General features: G+C 40.8%; 1 protein-coding gene across 1 annotated transcript in view; it reads right to left on the reverse strand.

The window, feature by feature from the left end:
• The window catches only part of Pde11a (phosphodiesterase 11A), a 365,214-nt gene that overhangs the window by 307,174 nt on the left and 32,421 nt on the right, over positions 1 to 25,619 (reverse strand). The window contains exon 2 of the mRNA XM_040745629.1: positions 11,466 to 11,624. Within this exon, the coding sequence (XP_040601563.1) occupies positions 11,466 to 11,624 (159 nt within the window). The remainder of the gene's footprint in view (positions 1 to 11,465; positions 11,625 to 25,619) is intronic.

Below are 25,619 nucleotides of genomic sequence, written 5' to 3' on the forward strand. Positions count from 1 at the left end.
ATGGCGGTATGTGCCTATAACCCTACCATATGGGAGGAGGAGGCAGAAAGAACTGGAGTTCAAAGTCATCTTCAGCTGCACAGGGAGTTCAAGACAGCCTAGGCTACATAGACACTGAGGAAGGAAGGGAGGGAGGGAGGGAGGGAGGGAGGGAGGGAGGGAGGGAGGGAGGGAGGGAAGGAGGGAGGAGAGAAATAGAGTCAAGAAATCCTAACTTTTAAAAGTTGCAGCGTTGAAGATAAGATCTAAGTGAGTTGATATGCAGCTATTGGCTTTATAAATTGATGCGATTTTCTGAAGATAGTATAGATGAAATGTATCAGAGCCTAAAAAATAAGCGTTTCCACAATAAGCACATGAGAAGACGTTCAACACCATCAGCAATCTGGGTCAGATAAAACCACTCTGAAATGCTACTGCCTACCCACTGGGGTATCTGCAGTGGAGCAGACAGGGAGTATTAGTAAGGATGAGGAGGCAGGGACATCATACAGTGCTGGTGAACATGTAAAATCGTATGGCTGTTTTGCAAAAACAACCCAGTAGTTTCTCAAACTACTAAATAGAACTTTAGCATAAAGCCCAGCAATTCCAATTCTAGGAATATGTCTAAGAGAAATAAAATCACCTTCGCAAAAACCTGCATGTTTATTCTAGCATAATTCATAATAATAATAAAGAGGGAATAATCTAAATGTTCACTAACTGATGAATGAGTAAATAAATGTACTACACCCATATAATGAAATATGATCAGCCACAGAAAGTACTAGTATACTACAGCTCAGATGACTCTTGAAACGTTATGTAAGTAAAAGAAGTTAGCCGCAAAAAAAAAAAAAAAAAAAAAAAAGAAGTTAGCCGCCAAGGACCTCATATTGCATGGTTCTGTTTGTAGGAGCTATCCAAAACTATGAAAATCCGTAGAGACAAATGGACAATGATAGGATTAAATACTAGGAAAACTGGAAGAAAGTGGGAGTGGTTTGCTAATGAGTACAGAATATGGGGGTGAAAAGTGTGTGTTGATAGCTACAAAACTGTGCAAATACACTAATGTCCATTAAATTGTAGGTGGATGAGTTATATGGTATGAGCATTATATCTCAACAAAGCTACTTTTTAAGTTAATGTTAAACCTCTTGATCCAGTAATCCTAACAGTTAGTTTGAATCACATTGAACTGCAGGAATCGGTTCATTTCTGATCTATGACATATCTCTTCAATCGCTATCCTAAGGCAAGGTCCAAGATTTATTTATTCGTTAAGAGGTTAATAGTAATTTTATAATAATATGATTTTGAAAACAACCTAAATGCTAGGAAACAAAATGACTAAACAAACTTGTATAATTACACAGTAGAAAATGATGTAATCATTTAAATCAGACATTTGAAGAATTTCTTAAAATATGATAAAAAAGTATGCCATATATTACGCACAAATTTGGGGACATTTATATAGGTAGTGATAAAGACAAGGACATTCATCAAGAACAAAAGCAACAGATTTTCTGGAAGAGGCTTATGGGTGACATAAATTTTGCATTTTTGTAGTTTTCAAACCTTCTACAACAGATTTGTATCACTTTTATACTTAGAAAATGACCTTATCACGAAAGGAAAACATTGAAAATAGATATGCATTTCAAAGACAGGTAAATGTACTTGATTTCCACTAAATTCCACTTATAGTAAAAAAATAATTTGAGTTTTCCAAAATTTATTCCAGGCAAGACTGGAATCACACAGAGAGTCCTTGTCTCCAAGGAGAAAAGAGGAGGGAGAGGAAGTGGGAGAGGACCTGCAGAAATTCAAGAATTTCAGTATTCCAAGACCGAAAGAAGCAACCTTGTGTTTATCCAGACAATAACACTAAGCTAGTTATTCAATGACAGTTGTCTTCCTCCGTTTGAAATCTCCAGGAAATAAGAACACACAGCACCTGCTCTGGTTCCTTAACAACAATTCTTCCTGCCAACAAGCTCTTGTTTATTTCTAATCTGCAACTGTAGAACATTCTTTCTTGTCTAAACCATGCACAAGTCTGGGACCAAGTTTGTAAGACAGTTACCTGTTGTTTTGTGCTCTTAGACATGGCTTGACTCTTTCACGTCCTGGTAGCCATTAAGAGTTGTGGATTTATTAGCCCCCTAGTATTAGATGGCCTAACTCTTTCAGATATGCCATAACCTTGCCTATTTAGCTTCATAGTATGGACAGCCTAGTCATGTCAGGTTATGATCAAGAAGACCTTTATTTCCTCCACCTGAGTGATCATAACTAATATTGTGATTAGAGCATGATATTCATAGGAAAACAGCACAAGGATGCTTGGGACACTTAGGTGCTGGAGAGACTGCTTGCTCAGTGGTCAACAAAGCAAGCCTGGAGGATGAAGAGGCTGCTCAGTGGTTAGGAACACTCATCACTCTTAATATTGGATGAGTTCAGTTCCCAGCATCCATCTTGGGAAGCTCACAAACTACCCAAACTCCAGCTCCAGGAACTCCAATGCCATTTTCTAGCCTCTAAAGGTGGACACACACACACACACACACACACACACACACACACACACACACACACCATAGACACAAACCATGCACAAAAATAAAAATAAAGCACAAAAAGTAAAGCAAGTTTGGTACAAAAGGTTGCCTAGAGAGACACACTTTAAGTGAGCTCCTGGAATAAAGGGGGAAAGAAAACAGACTGAATTGAATTTATTACAGTTTTCTAGATTTTCTTCCTATCATCATGTATATATGATTGTGAGCATGTGCACAGCACAGCTTACATGTGAAGGTCAGAAGTTTGCATATCTGGTTTTCCCCTTCCATTTTTACATAGATTCCAGGGGTTACAGATACACTCTTATTAGCCATGAAAGGATGGCAGAATATATTCTGTGAGACTGTCAATTACCTGCAAACCTGTCCTGTCTAGACACCAACCACTTTGTCTACTAATATGATTGATTTTTATTTCTTTTTTAATATTTGATTATTTATATTTTAACAAATCATTAGTCAAAATTCAGCTGCAATCATTTGGGGCTACTGAGAGGGGAAGCTAAAATATAAAATATTAAGGACCATGATGAAGGACAAATCAGAATGCTTTTGTATAGATCTACTGAGGTCTAATGATGGAATTTGACTTAAGCTTTGAAAGACAAGTGGAGAACAGGGTACCCTGCAGTTCATGGAGAGCAGAAGCAAAAGTATGGCCTTGGGGACCCAAGACATCATAACAAAATGGCAAAATATTGCGGTCTTCATTGAGTGTTAGCCCGTAAACTGCACTCCGACAGGCACAGTTGCTTTCTTACTCAGAGGTAGATTCTACCTAAGGAAGAGGCAGAGAGTACATTCAGGAGGCCACAGCCTTATTTCTTCAACAGGAAGGGAAATCCAAAGTTCACCCTGAATTCTCACTGGAAAGTGTTTGGAAATAACTTTCTTGCAAATCTTGGTTATTTCTAAAACTCTTAATCAGATACCATCCAGGGAATGCATAGACCATGAATGAACTGGCCACTGACACACAGTGACTATCTGGACCCTGGGGAAATCACCATTAAAATGCAAATAGTATCATGACTAGATCATTGTTCAAATGTAGATAAAATAGTAACAAGCTTTGGGATTTGATTCAAATTTTTCCCAGACTAAGATCTTATTGATCAAATACAACTTGAAACTATAAGCCATCTGCCAGGACACTTGAGTCCTTTTGCACTGAACACGAATAGTTAATCATAATTTTATGGCAGTATGTTCAAAAAGCTTAGCTGGAATGTAAGAAAAAATGAAAACAATGGATGAGTATGCAGAGGGCATGTCTTACAATTAGTTGATACACTGCTCCTTTGGTATTTAAGCATCTTAAAAGCAACGGAATATTAGCAGAAAACAGTACACACTCCTGGCAGAGGTGTTACACTGTGTCTCTGTAGATCAGTAGTTCTCAACACCTAAGACCATTGGAAAAAATGTGGATATTTATATTACAACTCTTAACAGTAGCAAAATTGCAGTTATGAAGTAACAATAAAAATCATTCTATGGTTGGGGGTCCACACAGTATGAGGAACTGCATTAAAGGGTCACAACATTAGGAAGGTTGAGAACCACTGCTGTAGAACAGCAGTTTGTAAAACTAAGTGTTTGAAAGGGTCTTTTACATAGTATCTTTTACAGAAACTATTCAGAAGATGAAGAAGAAATCCATTTATCTTTGTTCTCCTAAGTTGCTTTATTAAAGTGGCCAGCTGTTTGGGAGTTGGCTATAATGTTAGAACTGCAATCTTTCAGTCATGTTTAAAGATATTAGCATTAAAATGAAATCAATCATATGCCAGCCAATCCTCATGCTACTAGCCTGCGTGAATTGCATTTGTCTTTCTGAGACCACCAACCTGTCACTCCTTCAGTGTAATGAATTCATCATACTCCTCCTCAACACAATGAACCTGATGTCTCTTGTACCTTTGGTGTCTCGTAGCTGCTAAATACCATCCTCGCAAACACAAAGAGTTTTGAAGTGTAAGGCCAAGGGCTAATGAAACCTCCCAATTATCTGTCTGTGAGTCTCATGCTTATGTCTCACAGCAAACTCAAGCCTCTACAGATACTCATTAGAACCATCCGGGCACCCTCCTCAATGCCAGTTGGCACGGTAGCACTACCAGTAACACGTTCTGGACCATGGCCAGTCCCCAGCAGCTGAGCTCTGTTGGAAGCATCCCAGTTCCAAAGGATGTCAGCATGATGAACGTATCAGGATAGTGGAATGCCCTGAATTATGAGATGAGAGGAGGAGGTGACCACAGGCTAAGAACCATAACAGCAACCAAAGTAGAACTTCAGGCTATGACTGTTACACATCTGCCATTGGGAAGCAACTGCACTAGACATGTTCTTCTTTATTCAATGTGACAAGAGGCGACACCTTTGCTACCCAAGTGTGAGCAGCCTGAAAGGATGGATAAGAGCCTAAGCTCACTGCCATTTCCTAGTTGTCATGCTGGTGAGCCTAACTGTCTTAATAGATCACCAAGGACTGCTTCTATCCAACTCATAATTTTGTTCTGCAAAAATAATGCCTCCCATTACTCCCTTTGAATAACAAAGTGATAAGTTAATTAGACGTGAAAACTCCTATCATACCACCTGCATCAGGTAGCTTACACATATCCCTGGAAAACAGGAACATTTGCTTAGAACCCATGAATTGAACCAGGAAATTCCAATCATCTCTTCGACGTGACCTGCCTTTATATGCACCTCCAGCACGAATTACCAAACTAGCAATTTGCCGATGTGTAGCTGAAATGATTAATATATGCATATGTGGGACTGGAATTCACACAAAAGTCTCACTGCTGCAAATTAAGTTCTTGCTAATTATCTAAGACTTTTAAAGACCATGATATCATTAAAGCCACTGAAAGGAAAGCTTTAGCATGGGGCTGGATGACCATCTGTCAGGGGATGATCCCTGTACCAGAAGAATACAATCACCAGAGGAGGAACCAATGACCTTTCCAAGTTCTCCCAATAATTATCACATGACACTACTGAGTCACAGGCATGGAACTCTCAAAAACAAAATACATTCCTGTTCACTGAGACATTAGGTACACGGTTATCTCTAAATGGATATAATACATTTAACTTGACTCAAAGCTGGCTTTCATATATCAAAGTTGTGCCATATATGTGACTTGAAATCTTTTTAAAAATGGAATTTTAAGGGGCCGGAGAGATGATTCACTGGTTATGAGCACTGATTGCTCTTCCAGAGGTCCTGGGTTCAATTCCCAGCACCCATACGTCAGCTCACAACTGTCTGCAACTCCAGTTCCAGGGAACCCAACACCCATGGGAAAACACCAATGCATATAAAATAAAAATAAACTGTTAAAAAGTGGAATTTTAGGATAAAGGGATAAAAGTAATATTATGCTAATTGCACAATAAATTTACCATTGCCAGGCAGCTGCAGTGTGCCCACTGACAAGGGTTAACACTTACTATTATCTGTTTGACTCCTCATAGCAACCCTGAAAGGAAGGTTGTGAGGCTCAGAAGGACCAGCAAGGTGTCTAAGCTCACTCAGCTAAGGCGCAAATACTTGAGCTGTCTTGGAGGCGTTCTGACTCAAGAGCCTCCTACCAGTACTCACAACAAGCCTTCCTTTTGCTCCCTGTTTTTTGCCTGTGGGCAACTCAGAAATTACAGATGTATCTGGGCTCCAAAGGGATTGCGTCTAGGGTTTTTTGTTTGTTTGGTTTTAAGACTTTTACTTTTAAACATATGTGTCTGGCTGGGCGGTGGTGGCGCACACCTTTAATCCCAGCACTCAGGAGGCAGAGACAGGCGGATCTCTGTGAGTTCGAGGCTAGGCTGGACCGACAGCCTCCAAAACAATACAGAGAAACCCTGTCTCATTAAAAAAAAAACAACAAAAAAACATATGTGTCTGTGTGAGGGTTTCTACACATGAGTGTGGTGCCCATGGAGGCAGGAAGAGGGCATCAGATCCCCTGGAGCTGGTGGTACAGGTGGTTATGAGCCACCCTGTGGATGCCAGGAACTGAACTCAGATCCTCTACAAGAGTACTACTCACTGTTAATATCTGGGTCATCTCTCCAGCCTGCTGCTGGATTGTATGTTCTCGCTGAATGTGAAAGAAGGTTGTCTAAAGCCTGCCTAGAAGAGCAAGGGAAACTAACTTTGGTTTTTTAAATGTGAACTGATCAAAGTCAGCAGGGCACTGAGACCACAGGCTTGTCTAATAGTGACACCACTGTAAATGAGTTCAGAGGTTTTGAAAGCTTCTGACAGCAAAGACTTGGTTGCTTTTTGACTTAGTAAATTTCAATCATTGGAGTTCACCACAAGGAAGTGATAGGAAAGCAAAAGGAAATATGTTCAAGACTTTATTTAACTTGTTCACATAACTTGTAGTCTTCAAAATCCAGAACTTGAGCCAGGCGTTGGTGGTACATGCCTTTAATCCCAGCACCCGGGAAGCAGAGGCAGGCAGATCTCTGTGAGTTCGAGGCCAGCCTGGTCTACAGAGTGAGTTCCATGACAGCCTTCAAAACAATACAGAGAAACCCTGTCTCGAAAAACAAAAACAATACAAAACAAAACCCAGAACGTGAAGACATCAAGACATACGAATCATATTATGCAATATGATACACACATACACACATGTAGTGAATATACCAATACCCAGAATGAATTAGTTTACATGTAGAAATACCCCAAATTAAAAACAGATAAACGAGATTATGTAAAAAAAAAGAAAATTAGAAAACTTTATAATCACCCCAAGTGGAAAATACAAAATACATTCACATGTGGACAAATATGGAAGAAACCAATTTATGTTTAAATTATATAGAGAGAATGTGAGGCTGATCAAGGTAGCACACTTGTTACATTCAGCATTCAGGAGGCAGATGTGGTGGGTTTGTCACAAGTTTGAGACCAGCCTGGTCAATACAGCAACTTCAGGCCAGCTAAGGAAGCATAATGAGACCTTATCTCAAAAATAAAATAAGAAGTAGAATACAAACTAGTGTAAAGATAATCTTAAAGAATGAAATAAATAACAGTATATTCTTTAACAGCGACACAAGAAAACCATGAACCCATAATGAAACCACAGTTACAGAAGATACCTGGCACATAGTCTGCACTAGTCAAAACTTTTGTTTAGTGAAAACGAACGGGCAGTCGGCTGAGACCATGCTAAGAGGAAGTCAGCCACCACCACTTGCATCTGGCATTCTCAAAGGGGCAGCATCAGCAGCACATCCTACAGTGAAAACAGGAGGGTTAGGATTAGATATGCTTTCATTTGAAGTTGTGGCATGAGGGTACCAAAGGACAGATAATGCAACACCTTGGCCTTAGGTGGTAGTTCAGGGAGCTTCTTATTGGCAAAAGCCAGGGTCTTCCTGGTCCCCCACCCCCAGGCTGGCCACTGATGAGGGTGGGTCTGACCTACATCGTCACGAATGGTCTGGTCTTTTCCTGTTTGCATATGTGTGCACACTCTCCTTGTGTGTTACAGACTTAGAATAGAATACGCAGCTAAAGAAGAAGGGCTGAGCTTCTGTTCCCTCTGGCTGCATGTTCCTCCTGTCACCTCTACAAACTCAGCAACCTGGAAGTTCCAATGAATAGAAACTTAGAGACAAGTTATACAAAGATCATTTTTCACCGAGCCCTGCCAGAGCCCTGCTGTCAGTGTGTGTGGGGGGTTCTTACATGAGGACCCCTGTGAGCTAAGTGCTCTTCCAGCTAGTTTCCATGTGCCCTCTCATGGAATCCCCCTCTGGCCCTATCACATAGTGGTACCCAAGGAGTCATTTCAGTGCAAATATCACTTGGGCAGCTGTAAAGTCCCATTGTCATTCATCCTCTGGCATAGGCAGCAAAATTGTATTCTTTTCCATCAAACACTTCTAGAATTTATTTTTCACTTTTTTTCCTAACCATGTCTATTGGATGTACAATACATAGAACCCTTGCAAGAAGAAACCAGCCCAGGCTAGAAGTCGTGGACATAAAGTGTCTTATAACTGTGTCACCTGAATAAACATACTCCGCCTGCCCTGACTGATAAAACTCCAAAGCAGTAAAAATACTATATGGGTTTTTAAAAACATACTGGAGGATAAAATTATACTATGGGCACAAGAAGTAATTTTAGAAGAAAAAATCAGAGATTTGGGAACAAGAAAATAGGATTGACCCTGGGAGATAATCTTTCTGAGGATAAGTGACAAATACAAAAGAAAAATTTAAACCTCTGTGAAATGTTAGATGTAGAAACTTTAGCTTACACTTGCCCAGCGTCTTACATTTTACAGAGAGTGTGTCGTTCTGATCTTATTTAATTCTCATGCCGCATGGTGGGAGACACTCCAACTGACAGGCATGGGAGCTGAGGAAGATTCCCGAGCTTTCTCAATGTGCCTGCTTGTCACCAGCCAAGCTGGGCTCAACAAAAGCCGGGTGTTTAATAGAGTTAAACATTGATGCTATTCAAGAATGGTACAAAGCCTGGAGCAAGCCTAAATCATTTGGAGCTTAATGGAGCCCTATCTTATAAGTACAAATCCACACAGAGGAGTCCAGAAAGCAATCATAACATAAATGAATCAAAGGAAAGATCTGGTGGGATCCCTAAGTGAAGGGGGCAGAGCAGAGGGCAGACCACAGGCTTAGAAGTTGTTATAGTCTAAAAGGCACAAACCCCAAATCCTATCTAAACTTTGAAAGGAGACATATTAGCTCAGGATTTTGCCATCTATAGCTGAAAAATTAAAATAAATCTCCCATTGGGACTGGGGAGATGGTTTAGCATTTAAAAGTTTGTACTGCACTTCCCGGGGACCCTGGTTTGGCCCACAGCATCCACACCTGACGGTTCACAACTGTCTGTAACTCCAGTTCCAGGAGATCCAACGCCCTCTTCTGGCCTCTGCAGGCACCTGCACTCCCATGAACACATTCCCACACAAACATACATATAAGTAAAAGGTAAAATCTTTCTAAAATGTTTTTGCTTAGATATTCCATGACCATGTGTTATACTGACCAAAATGGTCTGCACTACATTTTAATGGGTTTTATTATTAATATTTTGCAATGTCATGCAAGTTTATAATGCATACTGATGACTCTCACTCCTTACTCTCTTTAATGTACATCCTACCCATTTACTCCCCCATTTTCCCTACAACTGTCTTTCTCATCATGCTTTGTTTTCTGACTCACTGAGTTTAACCAGGGCTATTAGTGTTGCCATGGATTGAGAATTTATATCACCATGGATTTAGAGCTCTCCGTTGGAGCCTGCTGGGCTTACCTGTGGATAACACAACTGAAAACAATGACTTTTCCTCTCTAGGAATCATCTAGTCAATAGTTCAGCAGTAAGGGTTAGGCTTTATGGACACTTCTGCATCCACAGTCACAGGCCCAGCCTTATGCAGGCCAAGTGTATGTAACCACAGTTGCTGTGAATTCTTTATTACAGTGGCTGTGTCCTGCATACAACATTTCATAACACTTCTCCTCATCTGTTCCCTAGTCCATTCTTCCTGGCCCTCTCCCACAAGGTTCCCTGAGCCTTAGAAGGGGTGTTGTAGTTCTTGCTTAGGGCTGAGCCTTCAGCTTTCTTGGCACTAGACAGCCATGAATCTTTGAAGTCACCGCCATTTATTGCAAACTGGCTTCCAAATGTTTTTTTTTTTTCTGTCTCTCTTGGTTCTGTCAGTTGGAACCTATTCTTGACTCAGAGATGAAACGTTATCTCTTCCAAGATGGCCCTTTGGAGCTCCTCTCTCTTCTACAGTCAGCATGCTCTAGAACATTTTGTCATCTCCCACCTCGGGAAGCTCCTGGATGGCACAAAACATGAGGGATTTACCCACCTGCCTCCTATGATCCCAACCCGTGTACTTCAGACACAGAATTGGTAAGAAGTCATCCAAGGATCTGTGAGGCTCTGTGAATTTACAGACTCTTATAAGAACCGGGGTTCTTCCAATTCCACTGCAGAAGTGAAAGTCTCACTTTGTTTAAAAGTCTTTCTGTCCCCCTGTAGCCATATTTCATGTTGGCCTTATATACCAGTACATTTGCATCCATGAAATACTAATAGCCCTGGCAACAGCAGAGGGCTAAACTATAAAGTTCTCAGTCAATAGCAATACAGCAGTCCTCAAACATAAATAATATGTTTATGAGACTTGCTTTCATCTCCACCAGCTTCTATTGAGCAGGAAGGTAAACATCTCAAAGCCAGAACTTTCGCTCCCTGAGGAGCCTTCTCCCCCACCCCCACGGCTTGCAGTAAACTGGTACTAGAGGAACTTAAAGTTCTAGAACAAAAACTATGTCACTTCTAGCAGAGCCATCTGTTCTTCAGAAGCAAAAATGATGCCCTCTTTACTAGTGGTTTACAATAACAACTAAATAACACTAGTGTTTTTGAGGTTTTTATATAAGAAGTAAGAAAACAACTCTGTTGTAGTTATAGATCGACAAGAGCAAATGCTGAGTTTTGGAACTTCACTAATATTCCCATATGCTCTGGCCTCCCTTGGGTCATGTATGGCCATGGCACTGCTCACAATTAAAAGGCTTACTTACAAGGAAAATAAAGACCAGGCAGTAGCAAGAATACTACTGGGACTTGTAATGAAAAGCAGGCTTTAAAAAAAAGTGCAATGATTATTTTCAATTATAGCACATTCTATGAAATGCTAAAAAAGCCTCCCATTACATTTTGTACAGCCTAGGAAAAGCTCTTTGATCTGTGAATAGGCTAATCGAAGAACTATTCACATAATTCCCACCCTTTCAGTGAGAGCAGCAATCAGCGAGCAAAATGGAAAGTCCAAGTCATGCGAGGCATGAGATCTTACCTTTTCGTCATCCTCCGTAAATGGAGCACCCTCAGGAATCTTATTTATTGCTTGGGCCACACCGATAATCTCTCCGTCACTGCTCCGGATAGGCATGCACAATAGGGATTTTGTCTTGTATCCAGTTAGCTTGTCGATCTCATCATTGAATCTTCGGTCCTAAAAATAAGTCAGAGAAAGCATTCATTGCAAGGGTGAGGAAGTGAAGGAAGAGGAGGAAATCTGAGTCACATGGCACTGGGAAACAGGCCCCTGTCCCCAGCTTTTATTCTCAATGAATGGATTTGATCTGTGTTTAAAATACCAGTGGAAAATACGTGATAAATTATCGCCATAATTGTGAGCCAGGCTAATGAAAGGAAAAGAGGCCCGTGTCCTAAGGGAACTCCGTTGTTTTCTACTTGACAAAATATGACATTTCTACATGGATCCGCCTAGCAAGGGGAAATAGACAAGAGCTCCTGAGCTAACTGGGAGCATGGAAGGGAGAGTGGAGGGTGGAAGGGGAGCAAGGAGGAGGGAAGGGGCGTGGGGAGGAGAGTGTGAGAAAATGGGATGGTCCAGCTGGGGGGAGGACAGAGAAGTAGAACAAGGAAAGAGATGTCTTGATAGAGGAAGCCATTATGGGGTTAGCCAGAAACCTGGGGCTAGGGATATTCCCAGGAATCCACAAGGATGACCCCAGATAAAACTCTAAGCAATAGTGGAGAAGGTGCCTAAACTGGCCTTCTCCTCTAATCAGATTGACGACTACCTTAATTGTCATCACAGAACCTTCATCTAGTAACTGATGGAAGCAGATGAGAGATCCGCAACTAACCACTAGGCAGAGCTCCCGGAGTCCAGCTGAACAAGAGGGAGGAGCAATAATATGAGCAAAGGGGTCAAGGCCACAATGGGGAAACCCACAGAAACAGTACAATGGGGAAACCCACAGAAATAGTTGCCCTGAGTTACTGGGAGTTCACTGACGCTGGACTGACAGCTGGTGAACAGGGAGCACAGGTCAAACTAGGCCCCCTGAATGCGGGTGACCATGGATGGCTTGGGCAGTGTGTGTGGTCACTGGCAGCGGGGCCAGGATCTATCCCTAGTGCATGAACTGGCTTTTGGAGTCCATTTCCTGTGGAGAGATGCCTTTCTCTGTCTAGACACCGGGGGGAGGGCTTTGTCCTGCCTCAACATGGCCAGAGGACAGATTTCCTTGACTCCCCATGAGAGGAGGCTTTACCCTCTGAGAAGCAGATGGGGATGAGGCGTGTGGGGGGACAGTGGGAGCAGGGGAGGGAAGGGGAACTGGAATTGGTGTGTAATATAAATAAATAATATTTAAAAACAAAGTATGTTATTTCACAAAGATAACTGGATATAAAATACTGTTTGAGAAAACAATGTAGCAAATATGTTTTAAAAACCTACTGAAACATTCAAGAAAGAAGCACTTTATTTGGTTTTAAATTATTCTGGAAAAATTATGCATCCATTCTGATATTTCAATAGCAGTTCAAAAATGAATGGATGGGGGAAGATAAAAAGAATGCCAGCCAGGAGATGTAGAATAAATAGCTAAGTTATATAATATCTTTTGCCAACTACCAAGAAAACAATTGTCACAAGCAAGAGTCACTAATGGCTGCCAAGACCATTAGGTGAAGGATGCTAAGCAGGGATTTACATGGTCTTCAAAGGCCACCCTAAAGCATTTATTAATGATAATGATAATGATAATATGTGCTCCATAATGAGGAGATCTGGCAGATTCCATCTTAGACAAGTAATCAAATTTAGCATGACCATGAATGAGCCAAACATCATTGTCATTTCCTGACATAATGCCTTGGGAAGGATACACAGCGCTAAGAACATGGGATATTCATGGTAAACAGATAGCAGGAGTCAGATCATATAAGAAAAGAAAACTAGCCAAGTGGAGCTGGGGATGGCTCATTTGGTAAAAACCCTTGCTACACAATCATGAAGGTATGAACTTGATCCCCAGCATGACTCAAAAAGCCAAGTCATGTTGGCAAAAACCAACAAGCACACAGTAACTGACACAGGTTGTCTCTCCGATCGGGTATGTGGCATTTCCGATATCAAAGTGGGCATGTAGGCAAACTTTGAGAAGCACACTTGTTTGTGCTAATTTTATAAAATTCACTAAGGAACATCTATGTGTCAGGGTGCGGGCTAGGAGCTACAGAGAGCAGCGGCGGCGGCGGCAGGCTCATCTCACAACCTTGCAAACTAGCAGGCCAGGCAGGCAGATGCGTCATCATACATGCATCATCACCCACTGAGGTAAGTGACACTGAAGGAAATGATGTGACGCATGAGAGGGGCAAGGAGAAGTGAAAAGAACCTTCTGTGCCGTTAGAACACCGTCTTTGAAAGTGGTGAGGCAGGAAGAAGAAAGTAACTGAGTCCAAAGACTTCGAGGTCAAGGTGGTAGAGTGTAGAGAAAATAACAGACAGAAGCAAGGGCTAATGGTGCCAAGTCTTACAGCCGGGCGAAGCAGTTCTATTCAATCCCAGGTGAAATGGAAAAGTAAGGAAGATCTTGAGTCAGAACAAATGCAATTATTCACTCTGTCGCATTTAGTATTCTCTGAAGGTAGCTTACTAGTTTTTGTTTTTTTTCTCATCTCGAAATTTGTTCTCATCTCTAAATAAAATATAAGACCTCAAAAACAGAAGAAATTCTGTCTCTCTTGTTTAGTTGATCTTGACATATTGTAAAGGTTCAGTAATATGTTTAAATAATTTCCTTTTAATAGTGTGCTATAATGACACAAATGTAGAGAAATTAAGACCCTTTTACTCTTTGACATATACTTAGAAAACTTTGGAGTTTTCGACATATACAGAGGATACAAATGTTCAGTACAACCTCAAAGGTGAAAATAAGGAATAGAACATCACATGACTACCAATCAATAGAAAAATGAACAAGCAAACTATGACCCCTTCACTTGACACATACTATTGCAATGCTATGCAGTGGTTTGAATAAGAGCTGTTTGTGTCAATATGAACAAAATTGAAAAATACAGTTGTGGGGGTTGGTTCAGCTGTGAAAAGTACTTGTTGCTCGTGCAGAAGACCTGGGTTCAATTCCCAACACCCACATATTGGCCCACAGCCATCTGAAATTCTAGATCCAGGGGATCTGATGCCCCCCATGACCTCCACAGGCACCAGGCACAGAAGTGGTGCACATACATACATACAGGCAAAGCACTCACACAAAATGAATAAGTCTAATTAAAAAGACATTGTAAGAGGGGTGTGGTGGTACATGCCCTTAATCCCAGCACTCGGCATGCAGAGGTAGGTGGATCTTAGTGAGTTTGAGGCCAGCCTGGTCTACAAAGTGAGTTCCAGAAGACCTAAAGCTACACAGAGAAACCCTGTCTCAAAAAAACAAAAAACCTTAAAAATATAATGGCAATGAAAATGAGCAGGCTGCAATCTAATGATGTATATAATACAACTATAATATAATACATATTTAATGACTACTTGAGCATCATTTATAGATTCAAATATGGAGCAAAAATATAAGTGTCCATGAGACTAATAGAGATCAAGTGTAGACTGTAGTCAGCTAAAGAAGAGTGGGAAATAGCAGCAGGGAGTTATAGAAGAGGTTTTGATTTAACAACAAAGTTTTGCTTCTCTACAAAAAAACAAAAAACTAAGAAGTAGTGATGGGGGAAGTCCTTCTGTGTATATGTTTGTTTTTTTGGTTGATGAATGAAGAACTGTTAGCCAATAGGGAAGCAAGATAGGTGGGACTAGGAGTCCAGGAGGACTCTGGGAAACAAAGGCACAGTCAGTCACCATGTAGGACTTGAGAGAAATAAGAGGTCTGGACCTTTTCTCTGGTAAGAGAAGACCACGTGGAAATACTCTTAGCAATTATGGGTTAATAAATAAGTCAGAGCTAGCCGTTAAGAAGCCATAGCAAATGGCTAACAGCTTCATAATTAATATAGTGTCCTGTGTACAGTTCATTTGGGACTGATGAGACTCTAGGACCAGGCTGGTGGAGAGAAATTATGTTACATATGGCGCCTCAATGTGCAGCAAGAATTTCCAGAACACAGAGAAGCATGGTTTCTTGGTAGCAGTGTTTTCTTGTGTGGGCTCTGTTTTGCTGGAGACAAGCAGAGACTTAAGCAGCCAGTGCTTGAGGTAAACTTACGACTGCCATCTTGGAAAAGCAGCAGTTAAAACAGCTGCGGCTTTGATTTTAACAATGTTGTCTAGCAGATAAAAGACATGTGACCAGAAAAACATAAAGATTTACAGTAAAGTCAGATTCAGATGAAGTAAAACCTCTAAAAGGTTTACAGTGTGTTTAAAAATATATGTAGGATTTGGAGAGAAAAAGAAACAAGACAGTGGTAAAAAAGAAAGAGAGAGAGACAGAGACAGAGACAAAGAGACAGAGACAGAGAGAAAATAAGTGGGTGTGCCTTTAATCCCAGCACTCCAGAGGCTGAGGCAAGCAGATTTCCACAGAGAAACCCTGTCTCAAAAAAGTAAAATTAAAAGATAAAAAGTAATAAAAAAAGCCACATAAAGATGAAAAATACAGAGAGTCTGGATACTGTATGCTATTGTGTTGTCCTTCAGTTGTTCAGTTGCTAAGGAAGGAACAACAACTGCTAAAATACACTTGATTGTCAATGCTACTGAATTAATCCATCTTATATATTTTAAAAATGCTTTGACTTCAAAATTTAAACACAAGGACAGATTACTTGGGAAAGGAATTTCTGCTTTTGTTTCCACAGAAAATGAGGAGCTGTGGATTCCTTCCAGACTACTATGGCTTGATGAAGCAAGACCCCCCTGAAGCAGAGTCCCACATCTGAAACAGCTGGGATGATGCAGCTGTGCAGACTACAAAAGCAAAGACCTGGCCAGGTTTCTGATTTTTCATGATTCCCATGGTATGGACAGTGCCCCCAACCAGCAGGAAGCAGTTTGGAATGAAAAGCACCCAAATTCCCAAATATTGCTTATAAATTTTTTGTTTTCATTTAAATGGGGTTGCTTATAAATGGTAATAATCACAGTCAATCTCTTTCTTAAAGGAAAAAGGGGATATGATATAGAAATGAATACTGGTATGGATTTTCATTTATTGATACAAATTTAAGATCAATTTTGTGATATATATTTCTCCTCTTGTTTAGATATTGTGTTTATACAGCTCTTTTAAAATGAAATGTACAATTAAGTACAGATTATAGATAGTTACCTACAATAGTCAAAACTAATGTTAGGTTTTTTTAGATATACACAGATGTATTTGAGATGGATAGATATTCATCAAACCTTTCAAAGACACACAGAACATATGGCATTTAAATGGTTTAGAGTTTTTCATTATAGTGAAGCACAACTACTCCTGGCATACCAATTACATCTGAAAAGAAGATGGGCATCAAAGAAACTCGTTATGGAGTTATAGCGGCTGTTCATTTGGGACTGCCGTGGCTCTGGAACCAAGTTGATGGGGAGAAATCACGTTACAAAGCAGGATAATGGCTCTCTGGAGAGAAACTGGCCCCTGGTACATAAGGAGGCTGGACTATGCTGATGTAGACATCCTCTGGGAAGTTCTGACTTTCCACATTTCCGGAGAGCCATTATCCCAGCTCCATGTGGACATGCATTCACCTGTCACACAGGCTCCAGGCTGGTTCCTAGGCTGTCCCTCTCGGTCACACTGATGAGAAAACTGAGGGTTGTGCTGAGTCTGCATCTACCTCATGATTTGGTGGGGACTTTCTTTTCATTTTTTACTTTTATTATTGTTTTATCTTAGATCATATTGTATATAATAAAATCCATAATATATCAAGAAATAATACAATAATATATATATGCATTATACATAATATTATATACCTTATATAAGTTATCACATACTATATGTCATATGATGTATTAGATAATTATACAAAGACAGTATTATTTATTATTTTATTGCTTTTTCTATTAAGATTATGCAGACATTATTTTGTCTTTTTATGTTTTATTATTTTATTTTTATTTTATTATTTTATTCTTAATTAGTATGCAACTTAGGAGGTTTTTGTGGCATTTTCACATACAGTGAAGGTAGGCTGATCACATACACACACTTAACTCTGTGGTGGGGTCCTCCCTGGCTGCCCCTCCCTCCCCCTCTCCCTCTCCACTCTCTCTTCACCAGATCTTGCACAAGCCACTCCCTTGTCCAGAGAGAGCCCGGCAGTAAGCTGCCCAGTCTGTTGAGCCTTTGAGACTCCTGCATTTGGCCTTGCTGGGCTTTGCCATTTCAACCACGCTGCTGGCCTGCAGTTGAGGCTCTGACTGTGCCCCTCTTTGCCTCTGTCTTGCCATGGGATTCAGCTGAGAGTAGGAGAAAACACCAGGCCAGATCCACAGTTGAGACAGACCTGTTCTCCTAATACAGTAACTGACCCTTTGAGGCAAAATTCGACAGTTGTGTCCGAGAACTTGTGAGACCAAATTCCATACTATGGTGAGCTAATGGGATTGTCTCCCAGCTTCTCGTAAGAGTCACAGTGCACTAGACATGATGGACGAGAGTTTCCCTTTTGTTTTCCTTTCTCTTAAGGGTATTGAATTTCATTACTACAATATAGCTCCTCTGTTTGTCCTGGTAATGAAGGGTAAAGGGAAAGTCTGTTAATTTGTAAGTAAAACTTTGCAGAGGCTTAGACAGTGTTTAATGTTTTGAACATGCTTCCCTATGTCAGCTATATTGATGACGGCTGACTACATATCCTAGACTGTAAACAAGAGTCACTACTATTTACAATGCAACTTCTAAATCCCAGGAGGAAGAACTTGTAAAATGTGAATATAGAGAAGTTCTGTTTAGGGGGAAGACCTCACAGGTCTATTATAGCATTACAAATTCTTGGGTCTGGAGAGAGGACTTACTCATTTAGAGTACTTGCTGTGTTTGCAGAAAACCTGGGTTTAGTTCCCAGCATGCGGTGGCTCAAACCATCCTTAACTCCAATTCAAGGGGATTGATCCAGCATCACCTTTTGACGTCTGTGGACAACACACGAACACACACACACACACACACACACACACACACACACACACACACACGCACACACGCACACACACACACATACACACACACACCATTTATATACAGGTACAATATGCATACACATAAAGTAAAATAATGTATCTAATTTTTAAGCATTATAAATCCTTTTTTTTTCTTTACGTTTGTTGGTGTTTTACCTGCGGGAATGTCTATATGAGGGCATCAGATCCCTGGAAAAGGAGTTACAGACAGCTGTGAGCTGCCATGTGGGTGCTGGGAATTGAACCCACATTCCCTGGAAGAGCAGCCAGTGCTTTTAACTGCTGAGGCATCTCTCCAGCTCCCGAGGTATGATAAATTCTAAGCAGATTTACTCTTCAATGCTTTTACTTCCCTAAGCTGAAGGCATGAAAACATTAAACATTGTTATATTTCTACTGTGAGAATATCTAAAATGAAATTGTATTTTATAAAAATACATTTAACTAAGTGCTGTGTAATAAAAATGTATTCATCTCACTCATGTGAGAGGTCTATGAAGCAAATCTAATACAATTTCAAGATCTCATGAAGATGGATGAACTATTCTTTAAGTGTTTAAATTTATTTTTAGAAATGAAGACCATTCTTAAAAATTAGGAACTTTTTGGATCTGATATAAAATTGGACTGGTAGCCTGGAGATGCTCTGGGTTAGGGGAAGACCAGGGAACTTACAGGAAAGTAAGCAGAGGGATGAGAAGGTGAGAAGGTTTGGCAAGAGTACTTATTAGAGGGTTGGTTGGGGAAGAAAACATAGTGGGCAAAAATCAAGCCTCACAGTTTAATCTGAGAAATGTGTAGATAGAAATGTCACTCCCTGGGATCAGGGAGTTTGAGACAAAGGTAAAGTCTATGTGTGAAGAGAACAAAGAGAGCTAGTAAATCAATTTACTAGGCAAAGTGAGATGCATCTTCTGACCTCTGCACCGGAGGCTCTCCACTCTGGCTACACATCAGAGATTTTCAGTGACCAACGCCTGCCTTCCAGCCAGTCCCAAACCCAGCGAGTCAATACTAAAAAATTCCATTTTTAAATCTCTTATGCAATTTGAATGTAATAATTATAAAAATAGTAAATAATAATAATAATAAAGAACAAGACCTAAGAATGCACTGATGGGGAAATCCTAAAAAATGAAGGGGAAAAAAGGAGAATGGCATGCATTCTAGCATTGCACATCAGCGGAGTGGACTGTGGTGGATCGGACTTGGACTTCTCTCTGGAGCAAGTCTGTGTTGTCTGCCCTGACCTTTCTATCATGACAATCTACATCTCTGCAGGAAAGTTTCTTCTCCACCAAAGTCCTGCCACTAGGCCTGGTTCAAACTCATCTCCAGAGTGTTCAAAGTCGCGTGAGAATAATGGACACAGGAATTGTGGTTTCATTTGGGTATTTTTGTCTTATTTCTTTTCTATTTTAGTTTGTCTTTTTTATTTTAATATTTTTGTTGTTGTTTTTATTGGATTTTTATTTAGGGAGAAAGAACATGAAGTTGGGTGAGGAAGAACTGGGAGAAGTTTAGGGGGAGGAAAATATAAAGTCAAAATATGTTGTATGAGAAAATTTTTAATGAAAATTAAGAAAAACAAGGTGGATGTCTCCTAAAGAATAACAGCTGAGGTTGACTCCGGCCTCCACACCCATGTGTACACATACACACACACACACACACAAGTACTAGTGGGTTTCTTCCATCATATGTTGCTGGCTCTCTTCCTTCCAATACTTTGGCTGTGTTTAAAGAATGAATTGGAATGAAGAGAGTCAGTAACATATGATGGAAGAAAATGCATTGAGATGAAAGGTATTTAGAACATAGAATCACTAGGGTTTGAGTGAGGTGATGAAACTATAAAAGATAGAGAATTCAAAATCTTCTCCATGTTTATTTGTTTCTTGTCCAGGAATTTTGGTGGGGAACAGGAAACTTAACAACTGAGAACAGGTTCTGAGGTTGGGGATGTGGGTTCCATTGGGGGTATTTTGAAGTTTAGTTGACTGTGGGTCATCTACATGATAGGGATGTCTCTAAAATGTGTGTGTGTGTGTGTGTGTGTGTGTGTGTGTTCTTTTTATTAAAGAAAGTTGGAAAAGGAAGACTGCTTCAGTAAGAGAGAGAATGTTACCTAATAACTTTTCACCCAAAGCTCTCTAGACGTCAGCAAGGTTTCACAGGCAACCAAATATGGAGGAGGCAGGATCAGCAGGAAGCCCATGACCTTGAGCTTATTTGCTCCTAAAAATGGAACCCTGAACAGGAACTTAGCAAATACCTCTAGGTCTCTGATGCAATATCACAAGGGGAATGGTACTCCATTTATATTCATCTCCCGAGGGAGGACAAAGGAACAAGAACTGATCTACCACAGGAGCATCTAATAACTTCAAGCGAAGGTTCACTTAATAAGGTTGTTAAAATCTGGAATGAGTATCTTATGATGGTGGTAGACTCTCCTTGCTTCAAGAATTTTTGTGTCATAATATTTTTCCTATCATGTATTATGAGTATAACTGTTTTTCATAAGCAGAGTGTTCTAAGTGCCTTTTGGGCAGATCTCCTTTTTCTACGCGATATTCAGTTAAGATTTTTAACATTTAAAAAGACAATGTCAAAAGACCAAAACCCATTTTTTCCTTCCCAGAAAAATAATTGAACTGTATCTCCTACCTAAAAAAGGGCAATGGTATAGACTTGTGACTTAAGATCTTCTACGAGATCCTTAGTTAAACTGGTGCTGTGGCACATTCAGAAAATAGGCTCCTATCCTCAAGATCCACGTGGGCTCTGGAAAAGCAACCTCTGCAATCTGAGCTTTCATGTCCTTGAAAAAGAGCTGCTGTCATTATGCCTGCGCATGTCCACCAGCCCACAGAACACATTTGTCAGAGTACATAAAAAGGCTGTTATAGTTAAAGAGGATGTGTTGCCCCTCCCCCCACAAGCTCATGTGCTCCTTGACTGGTCTCTAAACCAGTGGTTCTCAACCTTCCTGATGCTGTAACCCTTTAATACACTTCCTCGAGTTGTGCTGACCCCAACCATAAAATTATTTTCGTAGTTACTTCATAGCTGAAATTTTGCTACTTTTATGAATTGTAATGTAAATATCTGTGTTTTCTGATGGTCTTAGGCGACCCCTGTGAAAGGATCATTTGACCCCCAAAGGGGTTGTGACCCATAGGTTAAGAACTGCTGCTTTAGACAGTACTGGCTCTCAGCGGAAGTGGACCAGCAGGGACATTGCTTTGAAGGTAAGACTTGCTTCATGGTTCGTTCCTTGTCCTCCACTCCCTACAACCTCTGGTGACACAGCCCTTCTCTGTACCACATGCTCTAGCAAGGGAGATGATCAACCTGACCACAGGCCCAGAATCCACGGAGCCAAAGACTCAGACGGACATTCTGTGGCTCTGATGCAACATGACCCTTCCCTCCTTTAAAGTTGCTTTGTCAGATAGTTTGTCATCAAGGAGAGAAAAGAAAGAATACAAACTCTTCAAGCTGAAGATCATCCATGCCTTGCTCCCATTATCAGAGAGAAAGCACCCACAGGCTTCCTTTGGCCGGAGCTGGAGTCAGGTAGGCCTCAGACTCTCGACAAAGGTGAGCTGCTTGAGATCTCTGTATGTAAGTGTTGGATCCCTACCCTCAGCACTTTACAGGAAGATTCTTCATGCTCATTGTTAAACGGAAAATGAGTCTTAACCGCAAGGGCCTCCTTAAGGCTGATTTTTAACCACACTCTCAATTTCACACATGCCACAAAAGGCCTTTCGAATCCAAGGTGCTCCAACTGTCACGTCTAACATCGACTTAATGGTAGTTATGCTTTTAGAACCAACAGATGAGGAAGCTTGTAATTATAAAACACTTTATTAATTCCATAGGGCTTTCAACTAAATTTGATTCTAAATGGTTATGCCTATTTATAGCACATGCAAGTATACAGGGCATGTCTTCACTCTGTGGACACTTTCATGTGTGCATAGCAAGAGAATATCCCTGGCAACTCATGTGAACACTGCAGTCACCTTCCGGAACCTGATGCCTTAGCTACACCCAGAACAATTAAATCCTAGTTGGTGGTGAGTGGGGTTACTCCAGCATCTGATTTATGGCTGTTTGTTGGTGTTAAAATCCACTGAATTAGAGGGTTGCTTAAATCCATGATCTCCGGCTCTAAAGGAAACAGACTATAAATAATACATCAGGGTTTTCAGGACAAAATCACTAGTTTTTTGTTGTTGTTGTTGTTTTTGGGTTTTTTTTGGTTTTACGAGACAGGGTTTCTCTGTTTGGGAGGCTGTCAGTCCAGCCTGGCCTTGAACTCACAGAAATCTGCCTGCCTCTGCCTCCCGAGTGCTGGGATTAAAGGCGTGCGCCACCAACGCCCGGCTCCAAAATCACTAGTTTTCTGTCTGTCATATTTTCCTTGAAGGCTTAATGGATGGGCCTGTGTGCCTTTCATAACACCTGGGAACACCTCACCAGATGTGAAGACCAAGATAATCTCATATTTCCACTACAATATGTTCAAAGACTTTATGGAGTTGTGGTCCACACACTAACAGAAACACAAAGTATAAAATAAATAATACATGGAAACTATACCCAATAGATCTCCAAACTCTCCAGCAGCCAAAGGGAAATGGTTTTTATTGGTTCATCAATTAGTAAGTAGTCACTTAATTTCAGTTCTCAAAAGCATCTCTGTGCTGACTAGTCTTCTGTCAACTTGACACAAGCTAGAGTCACCTGAGAGGAGGGAACCTCAAATGAGAAAATGCCCCCATGAGACTGTGCTACAGTCAGACTGTAGGGCATTTTCAGAATTGGTGATTGATGGGGAGGAATTGGTGATTGATGGGGAGGGCCCCGCCCCCGCCCATTTTGGGTGGTGCCTTCTCTGGGATGGTAGTTCTGGGTTCCAAAGAAAGCAGGCTGAGGAAGCCATGAAGAGCAAGTCAACAAGCAGCACTCCTCTGGGAACTCTGCAACAGCCCTTCCTCCAGGTTCCTGCCCTGTTTGAGTTCCTGTCCTAACTTCCTTCAGTGATGCACAGTGACGGGGAAAGTATAAGCCAAAGAATCCTTTTCCTCCCCAAGTTGCTTTTGGTCATGATGTTTCATTACAGCAGTAGTAACACTAACAGAGATAATCTCATTGCCATGGTAACTTATCATTGGACATTCTTGTCCAGAAGATACTTGTGAGACAAAGCTCTATGGATTTTGGTCAGTTTTCAATGATTTGGAATGTTCTCTCTTTCTCTATGGAAAAAACAACTAACTGTTGTAAATTGATGAAAGGTTTGAGATTATACCACTTAAAAACAAAGACATCCGTATAGTAACTTGACAGCTAATGCTGTTTCCTAATTAGACTCTGGCTGGGAAAAGTACAAAAGTATCACTGTTGTTCTTAGTGTGTTTGCAAGAGTGTCATTACAGTAAACAAACATCATGTCCCTCCACAAACAACATGTAGTGCTCTCTATAGTAAATTACCAACATCCCTTCATGGTTTTGGAAGCTTCAGTCCCACTCTGGAGCCTGGCTAATGTGGGACAGTCTGTGTATGCGAAGGTCAGTCCTAGCTGAGAAATACAAAGTGAGCCTTCTTTTATTTAAGCCTCCCAAATTGAATTAATGGTTAGCAGACTCTGTAAAAACTTTCAAGATGAGGCTTTGGAGCAATCACAGTTGTCGTGTGCCCTTGGGAGACTTCACTCCCTTCAGTTCGGCTGAAGTCAGCTCATTGGCATTGATGCTAGCTCTCTGTCCTCCTGCCCTTAGCAGGCACTTCCTTTTGATCCTGTCCCGTTGTCATTTATTATTTATCTTTCTCACAACAAATGCATCTCAGGGCAGAATCTGTGCGAAAATGGAAGAACCACTGCACAGAGGAAAAGAAGGTGCAAGTGAGATCGGAGACAGGAAAGTGACAAATTCTTAAGTCGCTTTACTGGGTCCCACAAATATCCCCAGAGATATATTGCAAATGTGCTATAGGGTTAAGTGCCATCCCATGCTCTTTAAGCTTTGCGGAGGAGACAGAAATGTTGTGAAGAGGCCAATACTTGAAGGAGAGCTACAGGAAGTGTCAGCGAAGGAAAGGGATGCCACCTCTCTTCCCTTGACAGTGGGAGCTTCAAGTATGTCAATGAATCAGGATGCAAGGTGGCGCTAGGAAGGCCAGGAAGCCTGTAGACATGACAAGGGTGTGATTGTTGCAGAGCTGTGGGTCAGATGCTAGACAGACAGTCAGGAACCAAGGTAAAGATAGCAATGCACAAAAGCCAGGTAAAGTCAGGAAGGTCGGTGTTATCTACTCATTAAAATGTGGGTGACAGTTGGGTAGCTTAGTCTGTGGGGCCCCTGACAATGGGACAAGAATCTGTCCCTAGAGCATGAGCTGGCTTTTGGGAGCCCATTTCCTATGGGGGGATGCCTTGCTCAGCCTCGATGAAGGTGGGAGGGGCTTGGTCCTGCCTCAACTTGATGTACAGGGTGGAAGGCCTTACTGTTTCTAGGGAGTGGGTGGGGGATAGGATGGGGGAACTAGGAGGATGGGAGGGGAGGGAGGGGGAACTTTGATTGGTATGCAAAATGAATAATAAAAGGGGGGGACCACTACAGTACCATATTTTGAAAACCATTTTAAAATAGCCCGTGAGACATCCTGAAAAGTGCCCCCCCAAATGGAATCGATTTGTAAACTGCTTTGTTAGTAAACTCCTAATCTTTCCCACGTTCATGCCAAATTACTGTAATTCTCAGCATCGTATATTTAACTGCATTTCTAAGTTTTATTGTTACTATGTAGAAGTTACTATTAATGTTTAACAAAAAGTCATTTATTTAAAATATGCTTTTCAAGTCTCTGAAACATTTTTAACTACAACTTGAAATAAAATGTACTCTTAAATGCTTTTGATCATGTGTCTTGTTGAACATGATAAAAAGAGATTGTTTGATATTAAGATGGGTTTCAAAACAACAATAAATAAAATAGTAA

This window comes from Mesocricetus auratus, unplaced genomic scaffold, assembly GCF_017639785.1.
Source record: "Mesocricetus auratus isolate SY011 unplaced genomic scaffold, BCM_Maur_2.0 Super-Scaffold_100004, whole genome shotgun sequence".
NCBI lineage: Eukaryota > Metazoa > Chordata > Mammalia > Rodentia > Cricetidae > Mesocricetus > Mesocricetus auratus.